At 35.0% G+C, this 19,489-nt stretch overlaps 1 protein-coding gene and 2 long non-coding RNA genes across 10 annotated transcripts in view; 1 reads left to right on the top strand and 2 right to left on the bottom strand.

Moving 5' to 3' along the window:
* LOC147402939 (uncharacterized) overlaps positions 1-18,511 on the top strand; it is a 34,077-nt gene extending 15,566 nt beyond the window's left edge. Inside the window, exons 1-3 of one of the 4 annotated variants that reach the window (XR_015177366.1) lie at positions 14,722-15,278; positions 15,654-18,126; positions 18,217-18,511. This is a non-coding gene — a long non-coding RNA (uncharacterized LOC147402939). Of the gene's footprint in view, positions 1-14,721; positions 15,279-15,653; positions 18,127-18,216 lie in introns of those variants that run through there. The other 3 variants (XR_015177368.1, XR_015177367.1, XR_015177369.1) reach the window with 3 other exon arrangements.
* LOC147402940 (uncharacterized) lies at positions 2,001-11,034 on the bottom strand. Of its 5 annotated transcripts, XR_015177363.1 has the most exons (7): positions 9,263-9,887; positions 6,264-6,319; positions 6,027-6,092; positions 4,384-4,431; positions 4,080-4,149; positions 2,406-2,500; positions 2,001-2,328 (listed from the first exon to the last, which is right to left on the bottom strand). It is a non-coding gene; the product is annotated as an uncharacterized LOC147402940 (long non-coding RNA). The 5 variants fall into 5 exon arrangements; XR_015177364.1 differs by lacking the exons at positions 2,001-2,328; positions 2,406-2,500; positions 4,080-4,149; ... (1 more) ...; positions 6,027-6,092; positions 6,264-6,319 and adding exons at positions 7,839-9,145; positions 9,907-11,027 and having other exon boundaries at positions 9,263-9,356; positions 9,444-9,511; XR_015177361.1 differs by lacking the exons at positions 2,001-2,328; positions 2,406-2,500; positions 4,080-4,149; ... (1 more) ...; positions 6,027-6,092; positions 6,264-6,319 and adding exons at positions 7,839-9,145; positions 9,907-11,034 and having other exon boundaries at positions 9,263-9,511.
* LOC147402938 (uncharacterized) lies at positions 16,107-19,423 on the bottom strand. The gene is made up of 7 exons (XM_086438357.1): positions 19,307-19,423; positions 18,498-18,986; positions 18,262-18,408; positions 17,998-18,132; positions 17,665-17,712; positions 17,152-17,585; positions 16,107-16,718 (listed from the first exon to the last, which is right to left on the bottom strand). Exons 1-7 carry the CDS (start codon positions 19,362-19,364, stop codon positions 16,107-16,109), a joined length of 1,923 nt encoding a protein of 640 aa, XP_086294483.1. The 5' UTR covers positions 19,365-19,423.
* Positions 19,424-19,489: the final 66 nt, after the last annotated feature.

Here is a 19,489-nt window from a genome sequence, read left to right as displayed (position 1 = left end):
TCATTGTGATTGGGGATCAACAATTAATGTAAGTTTGCTGAAATCGATGGCCTCATAGAACAAGATGCCAAAGAAGAGCCGCCAATGTCAAATGCATGTTATCGAAGAAGACCTCCCAATGATCACATAGCTTGAAACAAATCAAATCACCTCAAATATGAATGGACAATCTGAAAAATAAACATCATTGAATGGCCTCTTTTGGACCTTGAAATCGGTTCAATGTAGGCTCCATTGTTGGCTCGATCATTGGCCATTGCCTCTTTTAGGTCTTAAATGATCTCAACTGGCTCCATCACTGGCTCAATCATTGACCTTAATTTGGACTTTCATCAATCTACAAACATCTTTAAAAGAATATGATGGGCTGGACCAACAAATTGGTGGTGATTCGATCTTGGGTGAGTTTGTCAAGGGGCCTAGAGATTAGAACTGAAAAGTTGGGCTTGGACTGAACACAGGTAATTGGGGCAAAAAGGAAGTTTAATATATGGTTCGGATCAATAATGAGGCACATTTTATCTGTATGGAACAACATGGATGCACAATCATTGATCTCTTTTCTTTTTTGCTTTGGAAAGTGAGATATTCAAGTAAAGAGGACGATTACTCAAGGACCAAGGTCAAACCCTCAATGAGAACTACTTTTCAAACTTGAAGACTTGGCTTTGACACTAGTTATCTCCAAAGACTTTAATTTCGATTTTCTGTTGTAACCATAATATCGCCATTGAAATAATCATGTGGTTATTGAAGAAAGTGATTAGAAAAGCATATAGACAATAGATATCTATAAAAATGAAGAAAAGCATGAACGAAGGAAGGAAGTCGTGATCTAATGATCTTTAATAGTTCGGCGAGCTGCGGCGCTACCGCCCGTCGGAAGATGATTTGAGTAGGACCTAAAACTTGATCAATAAATCAATAGCTTTGGTACCATGTAAAAGCCCATGGGCCTAACTCATCCTCATAAAACCAGCTTGTAAGGTGAGGATTTCCCCAGGTTTGTATAGCCCAAAGTCATGATACCTAGGCGATGTGGGACTATCTCTAACAGAGCCAATCCTAGTCCCCTCTTATTTTCAAAATATTAATTATGCACCTTCTACTTTTGATCTTTTATTAAATTTCATCTCTCACTTTTTTTTGTTTATGCCACCTTTTTATATTTTATTGCTTTATATCTTCGGAAAAAAAAATACATAACCTTGATGTTTTGTTGAATGTTTGAGATACCTTTTTATTAGTATTTCCCTACTGACGACATGCCCCTAACTTGGTCTTATTTTTGACACTATAAAAAATAACCTCATTATCCCCCTCATGATCCAACTTGGGTCAAGTACCATCAAACCCTATTCAACTCATTTTTCGGTTGAACCTACCCCAAGGGTCCAAACATTCTAAATTTAATTTTTGGGACAAATTTCACCCATTTTGAGTTCTATATAGACTACTAGAAAATGATCTCAGTGCCCTCCTCTTTCTCCTCTTCACCATCAATATTGTTATTATACTAATTAACTCGTGGTTTTAGAACTCAATATTAAGTTTGATAGATAATTTTATCGACATATCATTACTCCGCTCGAGTCCGCCATGTTCAAAGTTAAGAATTTTTACACATATCCCTTCACATTTTTCTTTTATACAAGTCCTTCCACGTTCTTAAGAATATTTGAAATACCCCTCTTGATAAAAATGGCTTGTGTACTCCCTATCACTATGTGAAAAAAACCCATATTTGACGGTCTTAGCCCGTCAAATATTTTCTTGTAAAATTTTTTTTTTGACGGCCCTAGACTATCAAATTATTGGATAATGAACTTCAAAAAAAATAAAAAAAATTCTATAGAGTATGACCATCGAATTTGGAAGTTTAACAAATAATAGCACGGTCCTCTAATTCACCAATCACAATAAACGAAATAATAAAAAAAAAATCAGAAAATAAAAAAACAAAAGAAAAATCATAAAACAAACTCCAAATTAAGCTAAACAACTCAAAATTCATATTATAAATTTAAATTTCATTATTAAACAAGCTCTAATAGAAGCAATTCGACACTAACAAATGAAATTGAGTCACATAATTGCTTACAAATAAAACACGATCATAAATAAATGATCGTGATGCCTTTCATACCTAGACCCCAACTAGCAACATGAAAAGACCTAAAATCCCTTTATCTTCAACTAGAATCTGCCCAGAACACACCCATTAACCAAATTTCTCCCATCGCAGCAACGAAAAACACAATCTGCATTAGTACTCAATGCTCACGGCCAACCCAATAATAGACCTCAATAATTTCCACGTTTGAACACCTACAAATGAACAAGATTTAAATGACATCACTCAAGTGAGACAAATATGTAAGTATTATGTTTCCAAATCACCCAACCTTAATATCATGACAGCCATGTCGGAATTCCTCGAGAAATCCAGGATGATGTCTTCAACCATCTTCTTGGCTTTTCCATATGGGTTGATAGGGACCTGAATATACATGAATAGGTAGAGATATCAGTTGTATTAGAATGCAACTTCTCTATTTTCTTGCCTTCCCAAAAAAGAAAATTTCACACTATCAAAGTCCACTCTATTTTACTGAAAGACATGGCTATAGATAGAACTAAAAGGAAGAACACGACCAATGCAGTCAAGCCCATGTGGTTAGGATAAGTCTAATAATAATGACGATACCAATATTGGAGTGAGTCCACAACACACAAGTTGTATTTTGAGTATTCACCTGAGGAGTTTGTTCGGTAATGGGCATCTTTTCAGGCTCTCCATATGTTGCATAGGTACTAGAATAAAGCAACGTGTTTACACCATATGCTGCCATTGCTTCCAATACTACCAATGTGTTTGATGTAATATTATGATAAGACTTGCAGCAGAGTCAGGAAGTTTATTATGAAGGGCTACATCCTTTTTCTTTCTATGCTAAAAGATGTGTAACTTTAATAACTTATTAAAGTGGGCTACAGCAAAAGACAATGTCAAGACTCAAGTAATCTAATTCTCTTAAAAAATGAGAGAGAGAGAGAGAGAGAGTTGTTGGATAACATGTGAATCAATTTCCAGGTAAAAAAGGAGCTTGAAGCCACTTCTCTAGAACAATACTAGAAAAAAAGATACATAAAATATTTTTCATATATTTGAAACTAAGCAAAAGATAGTATTTTTATTCTCTTAAAAGTTTTGAATTAAACTTACATATATGTATACTACTTCCTTTTACAAGCTAGGACCCTCTCATTTCAATGGGATTTTGGGATCCTAAACAGAAAAATGTTACATGCACCCTAAAATCAATGAGTGGATTGATTCTAGCTATGCATTAGTACTCAATACTCACGTCCAACCCAATAATAGACCTCAATAATTTCCACGCTAGAACACCTACAAATGAGAGAGACAAATGATTCTTATATGCCTTCACGAGTCACTTTGTCTTTGAAGATCCTAGATTGCCTTTCCATTGGCTTCAAATGGCAGGGAATAACCTTCTCTCTATAAAATGCTACCTCTAGAATACGACTCACTGCCTACCAAATGTATCAATTTAAATTGCCACTTTGAACAAATCATAAGTTGACTAATAAATTTTCAATCATAATTTATTTACAATAGGTATCTCCTTTAAGTGTTTGCCTAACTTCTCTAAGAGAGCTTATATTAGCACACCAACTTTTACTTATAACACACCAAGTAAAAGTTTATTGGTATGCTAAAGTAAAAGTTGGTGTACCAATAGAATCTCGCTTTAGGGTAAGAGATGATAATATGAAAGGAGTCAACATAACAATAGAACTCTAGAGAGATGTTTTGGAGTCCAAAGGTTTTAGAATAAATAGAATCAAAGACAAAGTATATTGAGTGAAACTTTATAGACTAAACTTCTATTTACTAAAGGGGAGACAAATGGACCCTTTACACTTAAGAATGATAATATAAGAACTTCATTCTACGGGCAAACAAAGTATAAACTTTTTTTACTGAATTATATGTGGTAAGTAGAAGAAAAATTATCTTAAATTTTCAGATTTCAGCCCAAATAGAACAGTACCAGTCATGAACCGATGATTCAATACAGCTTCTGCAATTGGCCGTTTATGGAAGTCACGATTCAGCATTGCCTGGTCCAAGAGAACAATTAACGTTAAAGAACTAAACCATAATAAACTGTTTCAGCATTGTAGGGCATTGAACTGTATGGTCAAGTAGATGGGTAGTTGAGTTGTCCTATAAATAGGTAACGAGTTGTAGCATAAAACAAGCTCCAAGTTTTTGGTAACACTTAGGGTGCCTTTGGGTTATTGCTAATGATACTATTACAAGTCACCTTTCAAGCTATATAAATGAGTCCATACCATTTGCTAAACACTCATTGCGCTCTCTGCCAATGCACTTGCTGTCATCTGTGATTTGTACAACAAATTCCGTTAGTCAACATATATGTATTGCAAACACTCATAAAAAATTCTAAGACAGTATGAAACTTGATATATATATATACACATCTGTCTGTGTGTGTCAAAATATGACACGTCCAATGCGAAAACTTGACCCTTTTATAAAAGTCCACGCAACATAGATTTAATTGTACTCTTTGCATAGTCAACCATCTACGGATCATGCTCTAGAGCAGATTTAAAAATTAAAACTAAAAACTTGTTAAATTATAACTTGAGTGCATGATATGTGAAATGCATACCAAGATGAGAATAGAAGTTGTTAAGGGGAAAATGTATATCGGAACAGCATAAAGTTCTTAGAAAACTACCGGGTCAATATGTTTTAATAGACCAGATCCTATGCTCCTAGGGTCGAGGATTGAAATTTATGGCTGGAACCTTTAAAAATTTTGTTCAACCAACCCATAATGTGGAAGCCATTTGCTCATGGTCTGACAAATTTTTTCCTGCACATACATTATCCATTTAAGAAAGAGAAACATCAAATACAAAAGCAAAGGTGTCGCATTCATGGGAACCCAAAAGTGTGAAATGAGAACACAAACTGAGGAAGTGGATAATGGATGTGTGTTTAGTAAGAGCCCAAAGTTCAAAGTGGATTGTGGTACCCAATTGAGAAAGGGTTACCAAGAACTAGGTTATACAATGTTTGTGAGTGGGTTTAAAGGATTCGGTTAATAAGGTCGAGATTCCTAAAATATCTTGCTCAAGCTTGCATCTACCTTGAGTCAGACTTTTATATAATTTTTTTTTGAAAGGTCAGTAGAGTTAAGGCAGACCTAGACTAGCATAAGAAGGGATTCAAGGGATTTGAACGTAAGACCTTGGGAACAACCTCCACTAGATCTTACCACTAAGCTATATGAGGAATGAATAACTAATCCTAAAGAGATCTTGTAGAGAGGTTTAGTGTTTGTATAGAATATTATAGCTTTTGTTGATCCCTTTCAACAAGTAATCATCCTTATCTGAACTGTTCCTGTATTGGTTGCATTAGTTTTTAAGGATAAGCTTATAAACATAAAAGTCTGAACCTTGGACTAATTCTAACCAGTGAATGTATCCCTCACATACTAATCATCAATCCCCAAAGAAATAACAATAACACCCCTCATTCAATCATTTCTCCCCTTCAAACTTCCTTTAACATTTGCCTACCCCCACCGACACACACACACACACACACAAAGCAAATATAACCCCAGTTAAAAAGAAATTAACATATTAATATTCCATCAATACTATATAATGAAAATGAGCCTTTACAATTAATGTTTAAAATTTTCAGCCATTCTTCAACACATTTTCTTGTACCACTGAATTTTAGTGGTCCATCAAACCACTTTCTTTTAAAGTTCTACATACAATCAAACATAAAATTTATAATTAGACTTACCCAACCAACATTGTCAAAATGTATTTAGACACCACATATGTATCTAATTTCCATGCAGTAATTAATTTTACCAAGTTAATTACTTATCAATTAGCTAATCAAATCATAAGTGATCCAACTAGAATACAAAATTGAAGCTCACCTTCGTCGCCCGCATCAGATAACGTCATCAGTTACTTTAGCCCCTCACCACTAATACCATCAAACCCTGTTATTAGAAGAAAATGTATCATAACAAGACTATCATGAAAGAGAAAGACCATTGTTAACCTAACAAGCTCAATCAAGATTAGAATAGACTGATTTTTTTTTCCTGTTTTGATGATCATCATGATATTGAGAACAGCTAATTTGCAAACTCAATTCATTATTTGCAAACCTTCTCTTGGGTCCATCATCCTTAACATGTACGTGTGTCGCAATGTCAACATCAAGCTGTCAAAGAAAAATAAAAATGTCAATAAGTCTATTTATGTTGGTGCAGACACTAGGAATGGAAGTAAACATGTGTCTACACTCTACATTAGAAGTCTATTGTCCCATGGAAATACTTACATAGAAGAAAATTCAGTTGAACCATGATTCAAGTTTAAAAACACAACATATGAAGGTGTTCTCAACAAAACACATTTCACATTTTCACGAAACGGACTTTTTTGCATTTATTAGGAAAATTTTGTTTTCAACGCTGAAATTGGGTTATGAAGCCTATTGATGTTCATTGGGTTATGAAGCCTCATTAGTATTGGCAGTTGGGGTTCAAGATTCAAGTTAAAGTCCCAGTATGGTTTTGGTATGGTAAATTGAGACTGAATCGTAACCTGGTTTCCAATTCATGAACCCCTTAAAGTTACTAAGTAGTGCTGGAATTCATATTTGGCCTTAGAATCGAACAATGGCAAGGATCAAACAGAACAATTAAGGAGTGTAAGGACAGGACTTAACGAGTTATATGGGTTTACTTCTATGTCAGAGCTATATAGGCAATTCAACACTAGAAAATCCTGAACAACAGACTTAGATTGAGACAGCAAAAGCATATATGAATTTGATCACTTAGCTTTGGTTTGAGTGGAATCCATGATCGTTTCATGACACAATTGAGAACTGTTCGAATCAGATTGTTCTATTTCTCAATTTTTATGACTTGCTCCTACAGAACTAAGGTTGAAAAGATTGAAAAATTACGTTATTCCCAACCCTTCATGAAGGATTCCTCGGACATTGCATACGGAGGACTCATCATCTCAAACAAGATCTCAGACTACGTAACCTTAATTGTTGATCAGGTAAAATGAAAAAAAAAAAAAATCAAAGAGTTAATTGACATAAGATACAGAGCTTCAAGAGTCATTCTTTGTCCAAAATCAAATATGATTGATGATGTTCCCGAAGCAATAATATTGGCAACTTCAAAATAAGCACATTGATCTTGTAATCCTTCTCCTTAATCAACAACAGCAGCATACAATATATCTTTCCTGAAATAAGCTTCAAAAAGACTATCCCATTGACTTTGGCACTCATAAGCTGCATATTTCTTCATTTACTTATTTAATTTTGATCTTAAAGTAACTAATATAGGGTATCGACTTAACTAATGAGGCAGACCCATCAAATAGTCAACTCTTTAACACAGGTTTCCTAGTCAACTCTTCTAACTTAAAAGCAGAAATATTTGTAAAACATACTAAGCCCATTACATGAATGTCTCTGAATATCCACACAATTCCCTCTTCAAACACATTACAGCATCTCTAATTCCTCTTTCAATTCAAAAGCAATCAAATAACATCATATCAAAGGTTAAACAATCGTTTGTTAAGGTGAATAAAGCAATCATTGGGAAGTCTCCAAGCTCGAAAACCATCTCATCAGATGTCAAGGGTGATATAAAAGTGAAATAAAGTGACGAGAGTTGAAGAAACTTGAGTTGATGGCTGAATGTGATCTGTTTAGTTGATTGTGGTGTCATATATTTTGCAAATGTTGAGTCCTAGGATGTTTTGCTGTGTCTTCCATGGGGTGCCTTTGGTTCAGAAGATGGGTGTAAATAGAAGGTATGGATCTTGCTCTTCCCTCTACATCCTTCAGGATTGCCTGTCTTCTTATCCTCAATCATCAAGTCTGATGGGTCGTACCATGCAAATCTATTAACTGAAAGACTACATGATCAAATGATTCCAAGATTTTGATGATCAAAAAGAGTGTGTTAGATCAATTGGATGCATAATGGTAAAAGAACCTCATACAGAGGTTGAATGGTTTGTACCTCTATGTGCCCTACTCATGTTGACCATGTATTCGATGAACATGTACAAAAGGAGAAGATAACTACAAAAAACTATTGACACATATTGCAGAGAAGCACCAGGACAGCAAAATCTCCCTTGCAGTTGTCTTGGAAGAATTGGAAAGCCTAAGTGTGGTTGTAGAGTTGAGTAATCTGTGGGTCCGTGATTTTACTTGGGGAACATAGCAAAATTCTGCCTAATGCATGATGTATTATGACCCATGGAAAAGGTAAGTAGAGCATTTGGGCTTTGCAGCTTTTGAGATCCCATATGAGAATTTCCCATTTGTTCAAGTTTGTTTGAATGAAAAATTATCATTCCCATAATCAAGGTGTTGAAAATGGATACCGAACTCCAAAATTTAAAATTATAATTCGACACTGAAACAAGTTATGCAAATCAAAACAGAATCAAAAATTAAAATAGTGTAGGAAAAATTACAAATAATACAAACCTAAACTCTCATCAGCAACATACAACAAGATCGTCACAAAGCACAAGAAAAATAAAACAACGCAACATGCATTCCCACTAACCCTGCAGGGCTAGCATCCCTTGGTGGATGTTGAGGTGTCGAATGGTATTGACTGCTAGTCACCACTGAGTCACAACCTAAAATTACTTGTTACATGCTTAATCTTCCAAATCTTTAAATTGATTTGTAGCACTCTTTCGTATTGAAAAAAAAAAATTGTTCATAGAAATCTAGGATCCATCAATCATAGAAATTTGTTCCAAATAACAGCCCATTGACAGCCCAAATAACAGCCTTGCATATTCCTTTAATCAAATTGTAGAACTTGTAAAGAAATGCCACACAACAAGCTCATTTTTAACTATGGATATTTTGCTCACAGCAAATAACAATAAGAACACAAACAACCCAATAAAAAATAAAAAAATTGCATTCAACCTTCATTACACAGCTTGTCAATCTCCAATCTTCTAGGCTTAGTTAATATATTTCCTACACATAAGGTTCACATATTTCATCATTATTCTGGCAGTAAATTAACATAAATATCTTCAAGAAGTTTTTTTTAAATAAAACTAATTAAGCCACTGATTATTTCGATCCACATACCTCAGATTTGTCATCATGAAAGGCTCCGATCTTGAATCTTCTTTTCCACCTCAAAATACATTTCAAAAGAGTTGCTGCCAAAGAAACTCCAATACTATTGCTCAAGTCAAGAAGTGAAATTATGATTTCTAAATTGGAAATTGAACAAATAATTAAGTACCTAAAACATGCTTAAACATACCTATTTATATTTTATAGACTTTCGGCCCTCATCCTTAATGAGACCAAACATTCAAGTGGTTTTTTCACCTATTACTTCATTATATTAGTAGCTAGCAGCAGACCATTCTAATCATAAGGTTGCCATCACAGATTTTACAGAAGGAAATTTTAATTTAAATGGTTGAAACTCAAATCAAATGAGTTTAACTCAAACTACTTCAATCTTTAGTGGATTAATGGAAGAACAAAAGTCCTAACAATATCAGAACACTCAGATCTATAAAATATTTGGGATCTATAATCAAATGTTTATCTGTTCTTAGATTTTTCTTCATGAAGCAAAATAAACACATTTGGAAAACAAAAAATCAAAACTAATATATTTTATGAAATTCGGAACCCTAGATTTCATCTTCAACAATTTGAACAGGGTTATGGGTCTACCAACAAGAGAGAGAGAGAGAGAAGAGAGATAGACTCACCTTAAAAATCAACAGAGAAATTTCAAAAGGTTAATGGCTTCTTCTTCACTCCATCGTTCCAATGTTGAGAGATCAAGAGATAACTTCGACAAATCAGAGACAGAGAGAGAGAGTGATCAAATACAGACAGAGATCGAGGGTGAGATGAGATCAAGGGAGACGGAGAGATGAGATCGAGAAAGATCGATCAAGAGCGATACACAAAATGAGAGAGAGAGAGAGAGAGAGAGAGAGAGTAAGAGTTGCAATCGCAGCAGAATGGGTTTAATGGGAGAAAAATCATGAAATTCGTAGTCCAGTGACTGCGGAATTTGAGTCGTAAAATTCGTCGGGCTATGCCTAACAAATTTTTTTCCAAATTTTGTGATTTTCACGTAGTGTATTCAATGTCAAATTAATGGGAAAATTACTTGGGCATGTTTGATTGTAGTGTTTACAAGATGATTCTTAAGGTGAGTTAGGATTTTGAGAGAGGGATTAAATTCAGAACGGGCACGAGAGATAAAATCAGATTCTAGGAAAATATAGAATTTGGTATATAGTAACACCATAAAAACTTGAATAACAAATAAATTTGAAGTTCTCACAATGTATATAAGATTAGTGGAATATATCTCTATTTTGCTTATGGAAAATGCTTGGTCCATGTGTGGAAAGGACTATGTTGACGAGGAGTGGAAATAGCAGCAATACGAAGAAGGTTATGGGGACACAGGCTAGTAAAGTGACTGGAATGGCAACCCATGCTATTTTTTTACCAAGCACGATAGAAAGAGTTGCACTAAAAGCTATCATCATGGTTGCTATAGAGAAGAACAGGGTGGTAAGACCACTTATAAACCTCTTAGCCAAAGAATGTAGGAAATCTTCCTCTGCATAACATGAAGTGAGTATAGATAGAAACATCAAGACTGAAGTGGTCGAAGAGAATAATGACAGTGCATCTGCTATAGCAAAGACAATGAAAGATTTGTTTTGTAAGAAAATAGGAATGCCTTGATCATTGTTGCCGCCTGGTACTGTAAAGGCTGCAGCTAACATTACAGTAGCAATGAGCGTGGCTACAAGCATGCATTAAGGTCCTGTATCTTTCATCCATTTTTCTCCTTGTTTTACTAGATTCATGTGCTCCTCAGTAAATACTATTTTGGGTGTTCTCGCTTTTGAATCAGTCATTTCTTTGTATGAGGGTTGTACAATTTTTTCCACCACCTGCATGAAAAATATTTGGAATAAGACACCTTGTACTTCTTTAAGTTTTGTTTCTATGAAATATAAATTTGAAGTGATTAAAATGATAAACATTAGAAAGAAAGTAAATCATAAAAGATAGAAAACGATCTAAAATGACATGATACAAAAGCCTTAAATTTTGTAAAAAAATGGCTCTAAAAAATTTGTTAGGCTTAATACAATTTTACAATTTAGGTTGTTGGTCATGTTGACTAGTAGTCATGAAGGATGACCCTAATTTATAGAGGTACTAGGGGCTTTCACCAACCAATTTTTGTGTGTGGGTGTGTGTGTGGGTGGGGGTAATTCTAAAATTATATAAAACTTAGTCCATTATTACCTTAAACCACTGTATTTCACGTTGTGTCTGTAAAGCTGCAGCAAAGAAAGAGTTGAGTTGAGTGGAAGGTGCCAACTTCACTGCCATATGCAAGATGTTGTTGCCTGACTTGTCTCTAATTGCCAGTGAAAAATGCTTAAATGAACTCATTTGATATATGAGATTGAAAACGTTTACATGTCGATTTAAAATTGCTAGGTGAAATATGGTACACTGTTCGTTGTCCAGGCTCCAAATTGAACTTGGACAAGCTTGAACAATCTCTGTTACAATCTCATGAATCCCAATCGATGCAGCATTCAAATTAGGTAGTGCTATTAACTTTGAGGCTTTTGAGTTATTTAGGCCTCCAATCTCAGTCCATATGCTTTTGACCAGTTGAATTGTTTCCAACTGCCATTGATACGAAGTCGAGAAAGACTAATTTTTTCCATAGAAAGATCCAAATGATATCAATGGTGTTGCATACCTAACTGTTTAATAGCCTGCCAAATCACTATTTTCATAGTTTGGCGTACTATAAGACAAAAATCAAATTAGGTAATTAGGAAAGGTGTATGCATTTAGAACAAGGTAATCACCATGACACTGAGTGAGGTGATAAACTCACAAGATATCTATGAGATCTTGGTGTCTAAGTAACTTATGAGTTAGAACGAATTGTAACACTAATACACTTTATAAGAAGGTGATGTATTTACAAAGGTGCTAAACCAAAGTCCATTTTCTGTTTTATGTAACAAGTTGTGCATGCATGATTTGTATGTTCTAGCTTGAGGGAGAGTTAAAATATTTGATTCCACTTGGAATCCCTCTAATCTTTATGTTCCCATCATATATTTCATGAAGATCTGTGACTTTTGTGGTTCCGAGAGGCATGTGAGTCTGAACGCTACATTTACTTCTGTGATTCAGTGAGATGTCAATTGGTCGTCGAAACCACGACAGTGGTGTGGGGTATTAAAATCTGCTTGCTTACAAGAAAATTCTTTTTGTCGTGGCATTGGATACTTTGTATGAATTAAATTTTCATATTGATATATATCTTCTGTTTGCTTAGTATTGTGAGTCCCATAGACCAACCATCTTATTTATACGAAAAATATTTGGAAATATCACTTATCACGTTTCTTAGTAGTGTTTATCTTCTACTAGGAAAAAAAAAACTTAAGCAGAACTATACCTTAGATTGTTGGTAGGATCTTTTATTAACAATGTCTTTATAAAAAAAGCGACACAATTTCTTAGACTTGTTAAACATGGTTTGTCTTTACTAGGAAAGAAAAACCCAAATATAAGTTGGTGTTGTGCGTTGGAACCATGTTTAATTTTTATTTTTTATTTTTTTGGTATGCAAGAGTGAAGGCAGGTTTTTGAACTCTGCTAAGGAGTATTACCACTCAGAAAGCTTTATCAACTAAAGCTGACAAATTCAAAAATTACACCCAATGTGACTATAATCTTATGATTTGCGACCTGAAAAACGATTTGAGTTCTTTGTAAGACTCCCCTTAGATTAAAATCATAAGGTCCCTTGGTGTATCTTACATCTTGAGTTCAATTAACTATTCAAAACCTACATTTTAATCATAAACATGGACGTATCTATAGGTGAAACAATGATTTGTATTCGTTATTGTTCTTAAAGATTAGACATTATGAATGAATAAAATATGTGGGTGTTGTTGTGGCTAATTACCGTATGTCACCTTTTTTTGATAGGTCAAAATATTTAGTAATAATTCAAAAAAATAGGAGGCCAAGATCGCCTACCTACCAAACAAGAGAAAGCAAGTGGAAACAAAGAAGGAAGCAAGATGCAAAGCCTTCAAGATGAACATAGTAAATCCCACTTAAACCAAAATCCTTAAAAAGACTACAAACTCATTGAAAAATTTTCTTCAGTAGAATATAAGCCTAACTATGGACACAAGGACCTCCTAAAGGGTATGTTCCTTCCCTTCAAAGTCTCTATTATTCCGTTCCATCCAAATTCTCCAACAGACTACAAATGGAGTTAAGGATCAAATGATTCTTTTTCTATGAGAGGGAACTTTTGTTTGTTAGCTTTGAACTAGAAAATGTGTCAATTCATGCAATTTGAAAGATTGAGAATTGACATTGCTGGCGTGGGGTCGAAACTTGTTTAATCTTATGATGAAGTAATTTTAGCCAAGGATGAAGGTAGTTCCTAAGTTAACTTGAATTTTTTGCTCCAATTGAATAAGGTGTAAGATGATGAAAACGAGAATGGCTCCTTTCTTTGAATCCTATAGTACATATTTGGATTGCTAAGTAAAAGATAGAAAACGATCTAAATTGATATGATCAAAAGCCTTTTTTTTTTTTTTGGGTATAAGAAATGGCTCTAAAATTATATAAAAATGAGTCCATTATTGCCTTAAGCCATTGTATTTCATGTTGCATCTGTAAAGCTGCACGAGAGACAGAGTTGAGTTGAGGGAAGGTGTCAACTTCGCTGCCATATATAAGAGTTGTCGTCCGACTTGTCTTTCATTGCCAGTGAAAAATGCTTAAATGAACTCATTTGATATACTTGACGATTTAAAACCGCAAGGTGAAATATGAGATTTAAAACTTTGTCGTGAATTTTCTTCACAATTGGGACTACCATTGAGACGAAGTTAAGAAAGACCAGTTTTTGCCATTGAAAGATCGAAATGATATCAATGGTGTTGCATAACTAATTGTTTAATTGCATGTCAAATCACTATATTCAAAGTTTGGCGCACTGTAAGACAAAAACCAAATCAAGTAATTAGGAAAGTTGTGTTCATTTAGAACGAGGTGATAAACTTAACTAGATATCTACGAGAACCTGTTTCCAAGCAACTTTTGAGTTAAAAAGGATTGTTAGAGCAACTCCAATGCAGCTTTCAAAATAGACACCATTTCGTTTAACTGTCATTTTAAGGTGCAAAATCTATTAGTGAGGACTCCACTAATTAAATGTTGAACTAGACAAGTTTATTGATGAATTCAACACTATAATATAATTGAAATTTTTTTTAATTATTTATTTAAATGTTTATTAAATCTCGTCAAAATACTTAAAATACATATATCATAAATGCAAATAAAAAATTACGGTGTAATTATAAAATAAATAATTAGAATCTTAAATTTGTTTTTTATTTTTTTAATGAAATATCGGGAAAAAAATTCTAAATATTCAAAATTAAAATTCATGATCAAACGTGGTCAGAAATGATCGATACACGCGGCATTTCGGTTCCCACGTAAGCACGCCTCACTGGCACGATTTGCTTAACGCACAGCGCGCGAAAATTACCACAAAACCAGCTTTATTTTTTTCCTAAACCCAACTCTCAAAACAAAACCTCTCACTCTCCTTAATTTGGATCTGCAAATCTCAAAACCGGGCTCTCCTCATCTCTCTCTCTGTAGCATCGCCTTCAGATCCTCGTAAATTACATCTAAGCAAACAATTTTCGATCTCGACCGTGCTTTCCTCCCTCTCTCTTTCCAGCTGTCGATAATGGCGGAGGAGGAGAACTAACTGATGAATTTGCAGTGTAGTCTCCATGGATCTTGTGAAATATAAGGTTTATATATTGTGATCGCGAGTGAATTATTAGGGTTTCATCAGTCATGGCGGAAGAGGCATCTCGGAGTTAGACAGACTCTTATAAGGGCATGTCCTCAAACACCATCAAGGGTTTTGTTTTGGCACTCTCATCGAGCTTCTTCTTCGGTGCTAGCTTCATTGTTAAGAAGAAGGAATTGAAGAAAGCTGACTCTTCTTGAATTAGGGCAGGTAACCAAATTATTAAGGTTTTCGCTCAATTTTCTTAATTGAGATATATTTAGTAATGGTTTAATTGTTGCATTGTGATCTTCAGAGTCTATCGTGTTTGTAATTTAGCTTTATGAAGTTTCAATTGCTATGTTCGGTCTTGAATTTATGTGGATCGACGGAATTAATGTTGGAATTTATTTATAGCTTCGTTTGATGGAGAAACTTATTTACACACACGAAAATAAATAAAAAATCTAGTTTTATTGGAGTTGAATTGAGTCACTCCATGGTAGAATGGTTTTGAGAGTGAAAATGCTGTAGATTTATTTATTTGTTTATAATGTTAAGCAAATTAGAGTCTCCATCATCATCAAAGCTTATCCCAAATTTCAGGGGCTAAATGAAATGAGTGCTCGGGATTCATGGTAGATAAGGGTCGTATGATGAAGTTTACACCAGTTGACAAGCTGGCTAAATAAATCCTCCATCAAGTAATTGGGATGAGGTGAAGACAATGAAGGATAATCAAAAACATCAGATGAATGCAATTTCATTGAGCCCGCTCCTCCACTGCTCCATTAACCATTTATTGGATCAAATTAGTAAACAAACAATTACAAACAAACCAACTGAGCTTACCATGAAGTATCTCTTTCACACTTAGCAAATCTATACCTCGGTCAGTCCTGTTCTTCTACCCATGAACCCAATAATCCGAGCTTCTGCTTTGATATTCTCTGATATATATATTCGAGTCAGTTCATCTCAATATAAGATTTGGTATATAGAAGCACCAGAGAAGCTTAAGTAACAAATAAATTTAAAGTTCCCACAATGAATATGATGTTAATGAATTAAATCTCTATTTTGTTGATGGAAAATGCTTGGTCCATATGTGGAAAGGACTATTTCGACGAGGAGAGGAAATTGCAGTAATGCGAATAAGGTTACGGGGACACAGGCTAGTAAAGTGACTGGAATAACAACCCATGCTATTTTTAGACCAAGCATGATAGAAAGAGTTGCGCTAAAAGCTATCATCATGGTTGCTATAGAGAAGAACAGGGTGGTAAGACCAATTATTAACTTCTTAGGCAAAGAATGTAGGAAATCTTCCTCCGCATAGCGTGAAGTGAGTATAGATAGAAACATCAAGACTGCAGTGGTGGAAGAGAATAGTGACAGTGCATCTGCTATAGCAAAGACCATGAAAGATCTGTTTTGTAAGAAAATAGGAATGCCTTGATTATTGTTGCTGCCTGGTACTGTAAAGGCTGCAGCAAACACTACTGTAGCAATGAGTGTGGCTACGACCATGCACGACGTTGCTGTATCCTTCATCCATTTTTCTCCTTCTTTTACTAGATCCTTGTGCTCCTCGGTAAATACCATTTTGGGTGTTTTCCTTTCTGAATTAAGCATTTCTATGAATGAAGGTTGTACAAATTTTTCCACCTCCTGCACGAAAATTTTAATTGGAGTGAGTATAACATTTTGGAATTAAGACACCTTGTTTCTTTAAGTTTGGTTACTATTAGTGTTGACTAGCACTCAATCATTGCAGTTACATAAAACTATGCATTTGATTGATTTTCTATGAAATATGAACTTAAAGCAATTAAAATGGTAAACTTTAGAAAGATAGTAAATCATAAAAGATAGAAACAATCTCAAATGACATGATCAAAAGCCTTTTAACTTTTTCAAATATGGCTCTCGAAACAACATTGTTGTAGGCTTAACACAATTTTACACTTATAGATGTTGGTCAACTATGTTGACTTGTAGTTGAGAAGGATGACCTTAATTTATAGAGGGGCTTAGTCCAACCAATTTTTTTTCTGGGTTGGGTTGTAATTCTAAAATTATATAAAATTTACTGCACTATTACCTTATACCATTGTAGTTCCCGTTGCATCTGTAAAGCTGCACCAGAGACAGAGCTAAGTTGAGGGGAAGGTGCCAACTTTGCTGCCATATGTAAGATGTTGTTGTGCGATTTGTCTATAATTGCTAGTAGAAAATGCTTAAATGAACTCATCTGATATACAAGATTGAAAACTTTTACACGACGATTTAAAACTGCTAAGTGAAACATGTTATGAAGTTCACCATCAAGGCCCCAAATTGCACTTGGACAAGCTTGAAAAATCTCTATTATGATCTCGTGAATCCCATTCCTTGCAGCATTAAACTTAGGTTCTTGTACTAAATACCAGACATCTAAGTTTTTCAAGCGTACAATCTCAGTGCATATGCTTTTGACCAGTTGAAGTACTTGCAGATGCATCAACTTTTTGTCCTGAATTTGCTTCACACCTGGGACTGCCACGGAGACGAAGTCAAGAAAGACTATTTTTTTTTTCCATTGAAAGATCGAAATGATATTAATGGTGTTGCATACCTAGCAGTTTAATAGCATCCCAAATCACTATATTCAAAGTTTGGCGCACTGTACGACAAAAACCAAATCAGGTAATTAGGTAAGGTATGTACATTTAAAACGAGGTTATCACCATGACTTTTGAGTTAGAAGGAATTGTAAGTTGTAACACCATCGAAGGATTAATTGAATTGCAGGGTGCAAATCTATGTTAAATATGATCTAAGTACCAAGTTTTATTGGGGGAAACTTGAATGACTAGAGGGCTCCACCCTTGGAGGCAAAGTCTCCAACTAATAAGACATTAAGATTAATGATGATGAAATAATATTGGAAACAAGGAAATTTAAGAACCTGAGCTGATTTGGATTCCTTTAACAAATCTTAACCAGTTGGACATCTGCATGCTTTCTCTAGAACTCTGAATCAGATTCTCCATGTCACTTCTGATGGGAAAGAGCGGCTCGTTGTCTAGCTTTATAGGTACACCTTAAGACACATAAATCATTCATTATTGGCCTTCTAATTTCTTAGCATCTTTTTTATTTGGATTCCAATTACCAATTTTTGAAGGATAATATGCTAATAAGGATGGGAGTCACTCAGACAACGACATACATTTGTAGATAGGGCGCTGCCAAAATGATAACTGAGCTCCACTTGGGAAAGCAAAACGCATTTTACTTAAAGTATGTAATGGGATTTCATATATATCCTTGGTGGCAGCCATGTCTGGGTAGCATTGGACTAGATGTAAAGCCATATCTGCAGTGATGAGAAAACAACTATCAGAACAGAACTACGTTATCGTAATGCTGTGTGTGATCAAGAGTTAGTTACTCTATATAACTCACCATAGAAGCCAGCAAGTATTACATAACGTAGAAGGAGTATGCCAGATTGGCCTCTAAAGGGAGATGGGTCATCGTCCCTGGTAACAGATAAAAGATACTTCGTCGTCTCCTTATGACCATATTCAGCAGATGTGTGAAGTGGGGTCCTCCATTGGTCATGTAGTTGTTGTGTCAAATTCGGGTTTTTCCTCACTAGCATCTCTGCTGCCTTAGTATTCCCGACAAGGGCAGCGTACATCAGAGCTGTGTTACCCAGCAAGTTTGGCAGCTCAAGTGCTTCTGCGGGCATCAATTCTAGAAGTTCCTTGACAAAATGCACATTATTTCCCGTACCAACTGCAACGTGGATAGTGGTTTCTAACTGACATGTGATCCTGGCAGTCACTGCATCAGGATCATGGTCGAAGAACCTTCTAGCACTTGTCCAATCACCTTTCAATGCAGCATTGTACAATGGCAGGTACTCCATGTAATTTCTTGTGCTCTCCTCTGCCAAGGTTTCAAGGCGAAGTGGATCTTAGATGTTGTGGACATAGGAGATTCAGTTGCATGGACCACACGTCCACATGGCACCCAAAGCACGATTGAATGTCACGACATGGATGTATGTATATATAGTACAAAATTTTAACAATTCTAAGAGAAGAAAATTAATAGAAGACATATTTTCACAATTACATTTAGATTTTAAGTTTGTTAGTTCAGTGACCTATTTTCAAAGCTTTTGATCAGGGAAAAAAAAAATTATCTTTTAAACTTACGAATCTTATAACATGGTTTGGAGCATTATTAGTTTTAAAACAACTTACGAGGTTGGCCAGTGTTTTCATCTCGATGTTGTACTGAAGAGGTCAACTGCTCTTCCATTGGTTGATTGGGTTGATTGATGTTGTGAGGTTGAGGTGAAGAAGTCAGCTCCTCTTCAATTCAATTGGTAGATTGATGTGGTAAGTTTGGCCATTGGCTTAGCTAAATAGACTGGAATTTGATAC

This window comes from Akebia trifoliata, chromosome 4, assembly GCF_017979445.1.
Source record: "Akebia trifoliata isolate Shusen 1 chromosome 4, ASM1797944v1, whole genome shotgun sequence".
Taxonomy (NCBI): domain Eukaryota; kingdom Viridiplantae; phylum Streptophyta; class Magnoliopsida; order Ranunculales; family Lardizabalaceae; genus Akebia; species Akebia trifoliata.
The sequence above is the reverse complement of the archived record's forward strand: the minus strand, read 5'-3'. Positions and strand labels throughout refer to the sequence as shown.

Bases quoted from the DNA above. Each gene is read 5' to 3' on its own strand.
- LOC147402938 (XM_086438357.1), bottom strand. From the start codon at position 19,364: ATGGAAGAGCAGTTGACCTCTTCAGTACAACATCGAGATGAAAACACT. The intron at 18,987-19,306 runs GTAAGTTGTTTT...AAACCTTGGCAG, and splicing joins TGAAAACACTGGCCAACCTC to AGGAGAGCACAAGAAATTAC. The intron at 17,713-17,997 runs GTTCTTAAATTT...TTTGTCGTACAG, and splicing joins AGGAATCCAAATCAGCTCAG to TGCGCCAAACTTTGAATATA.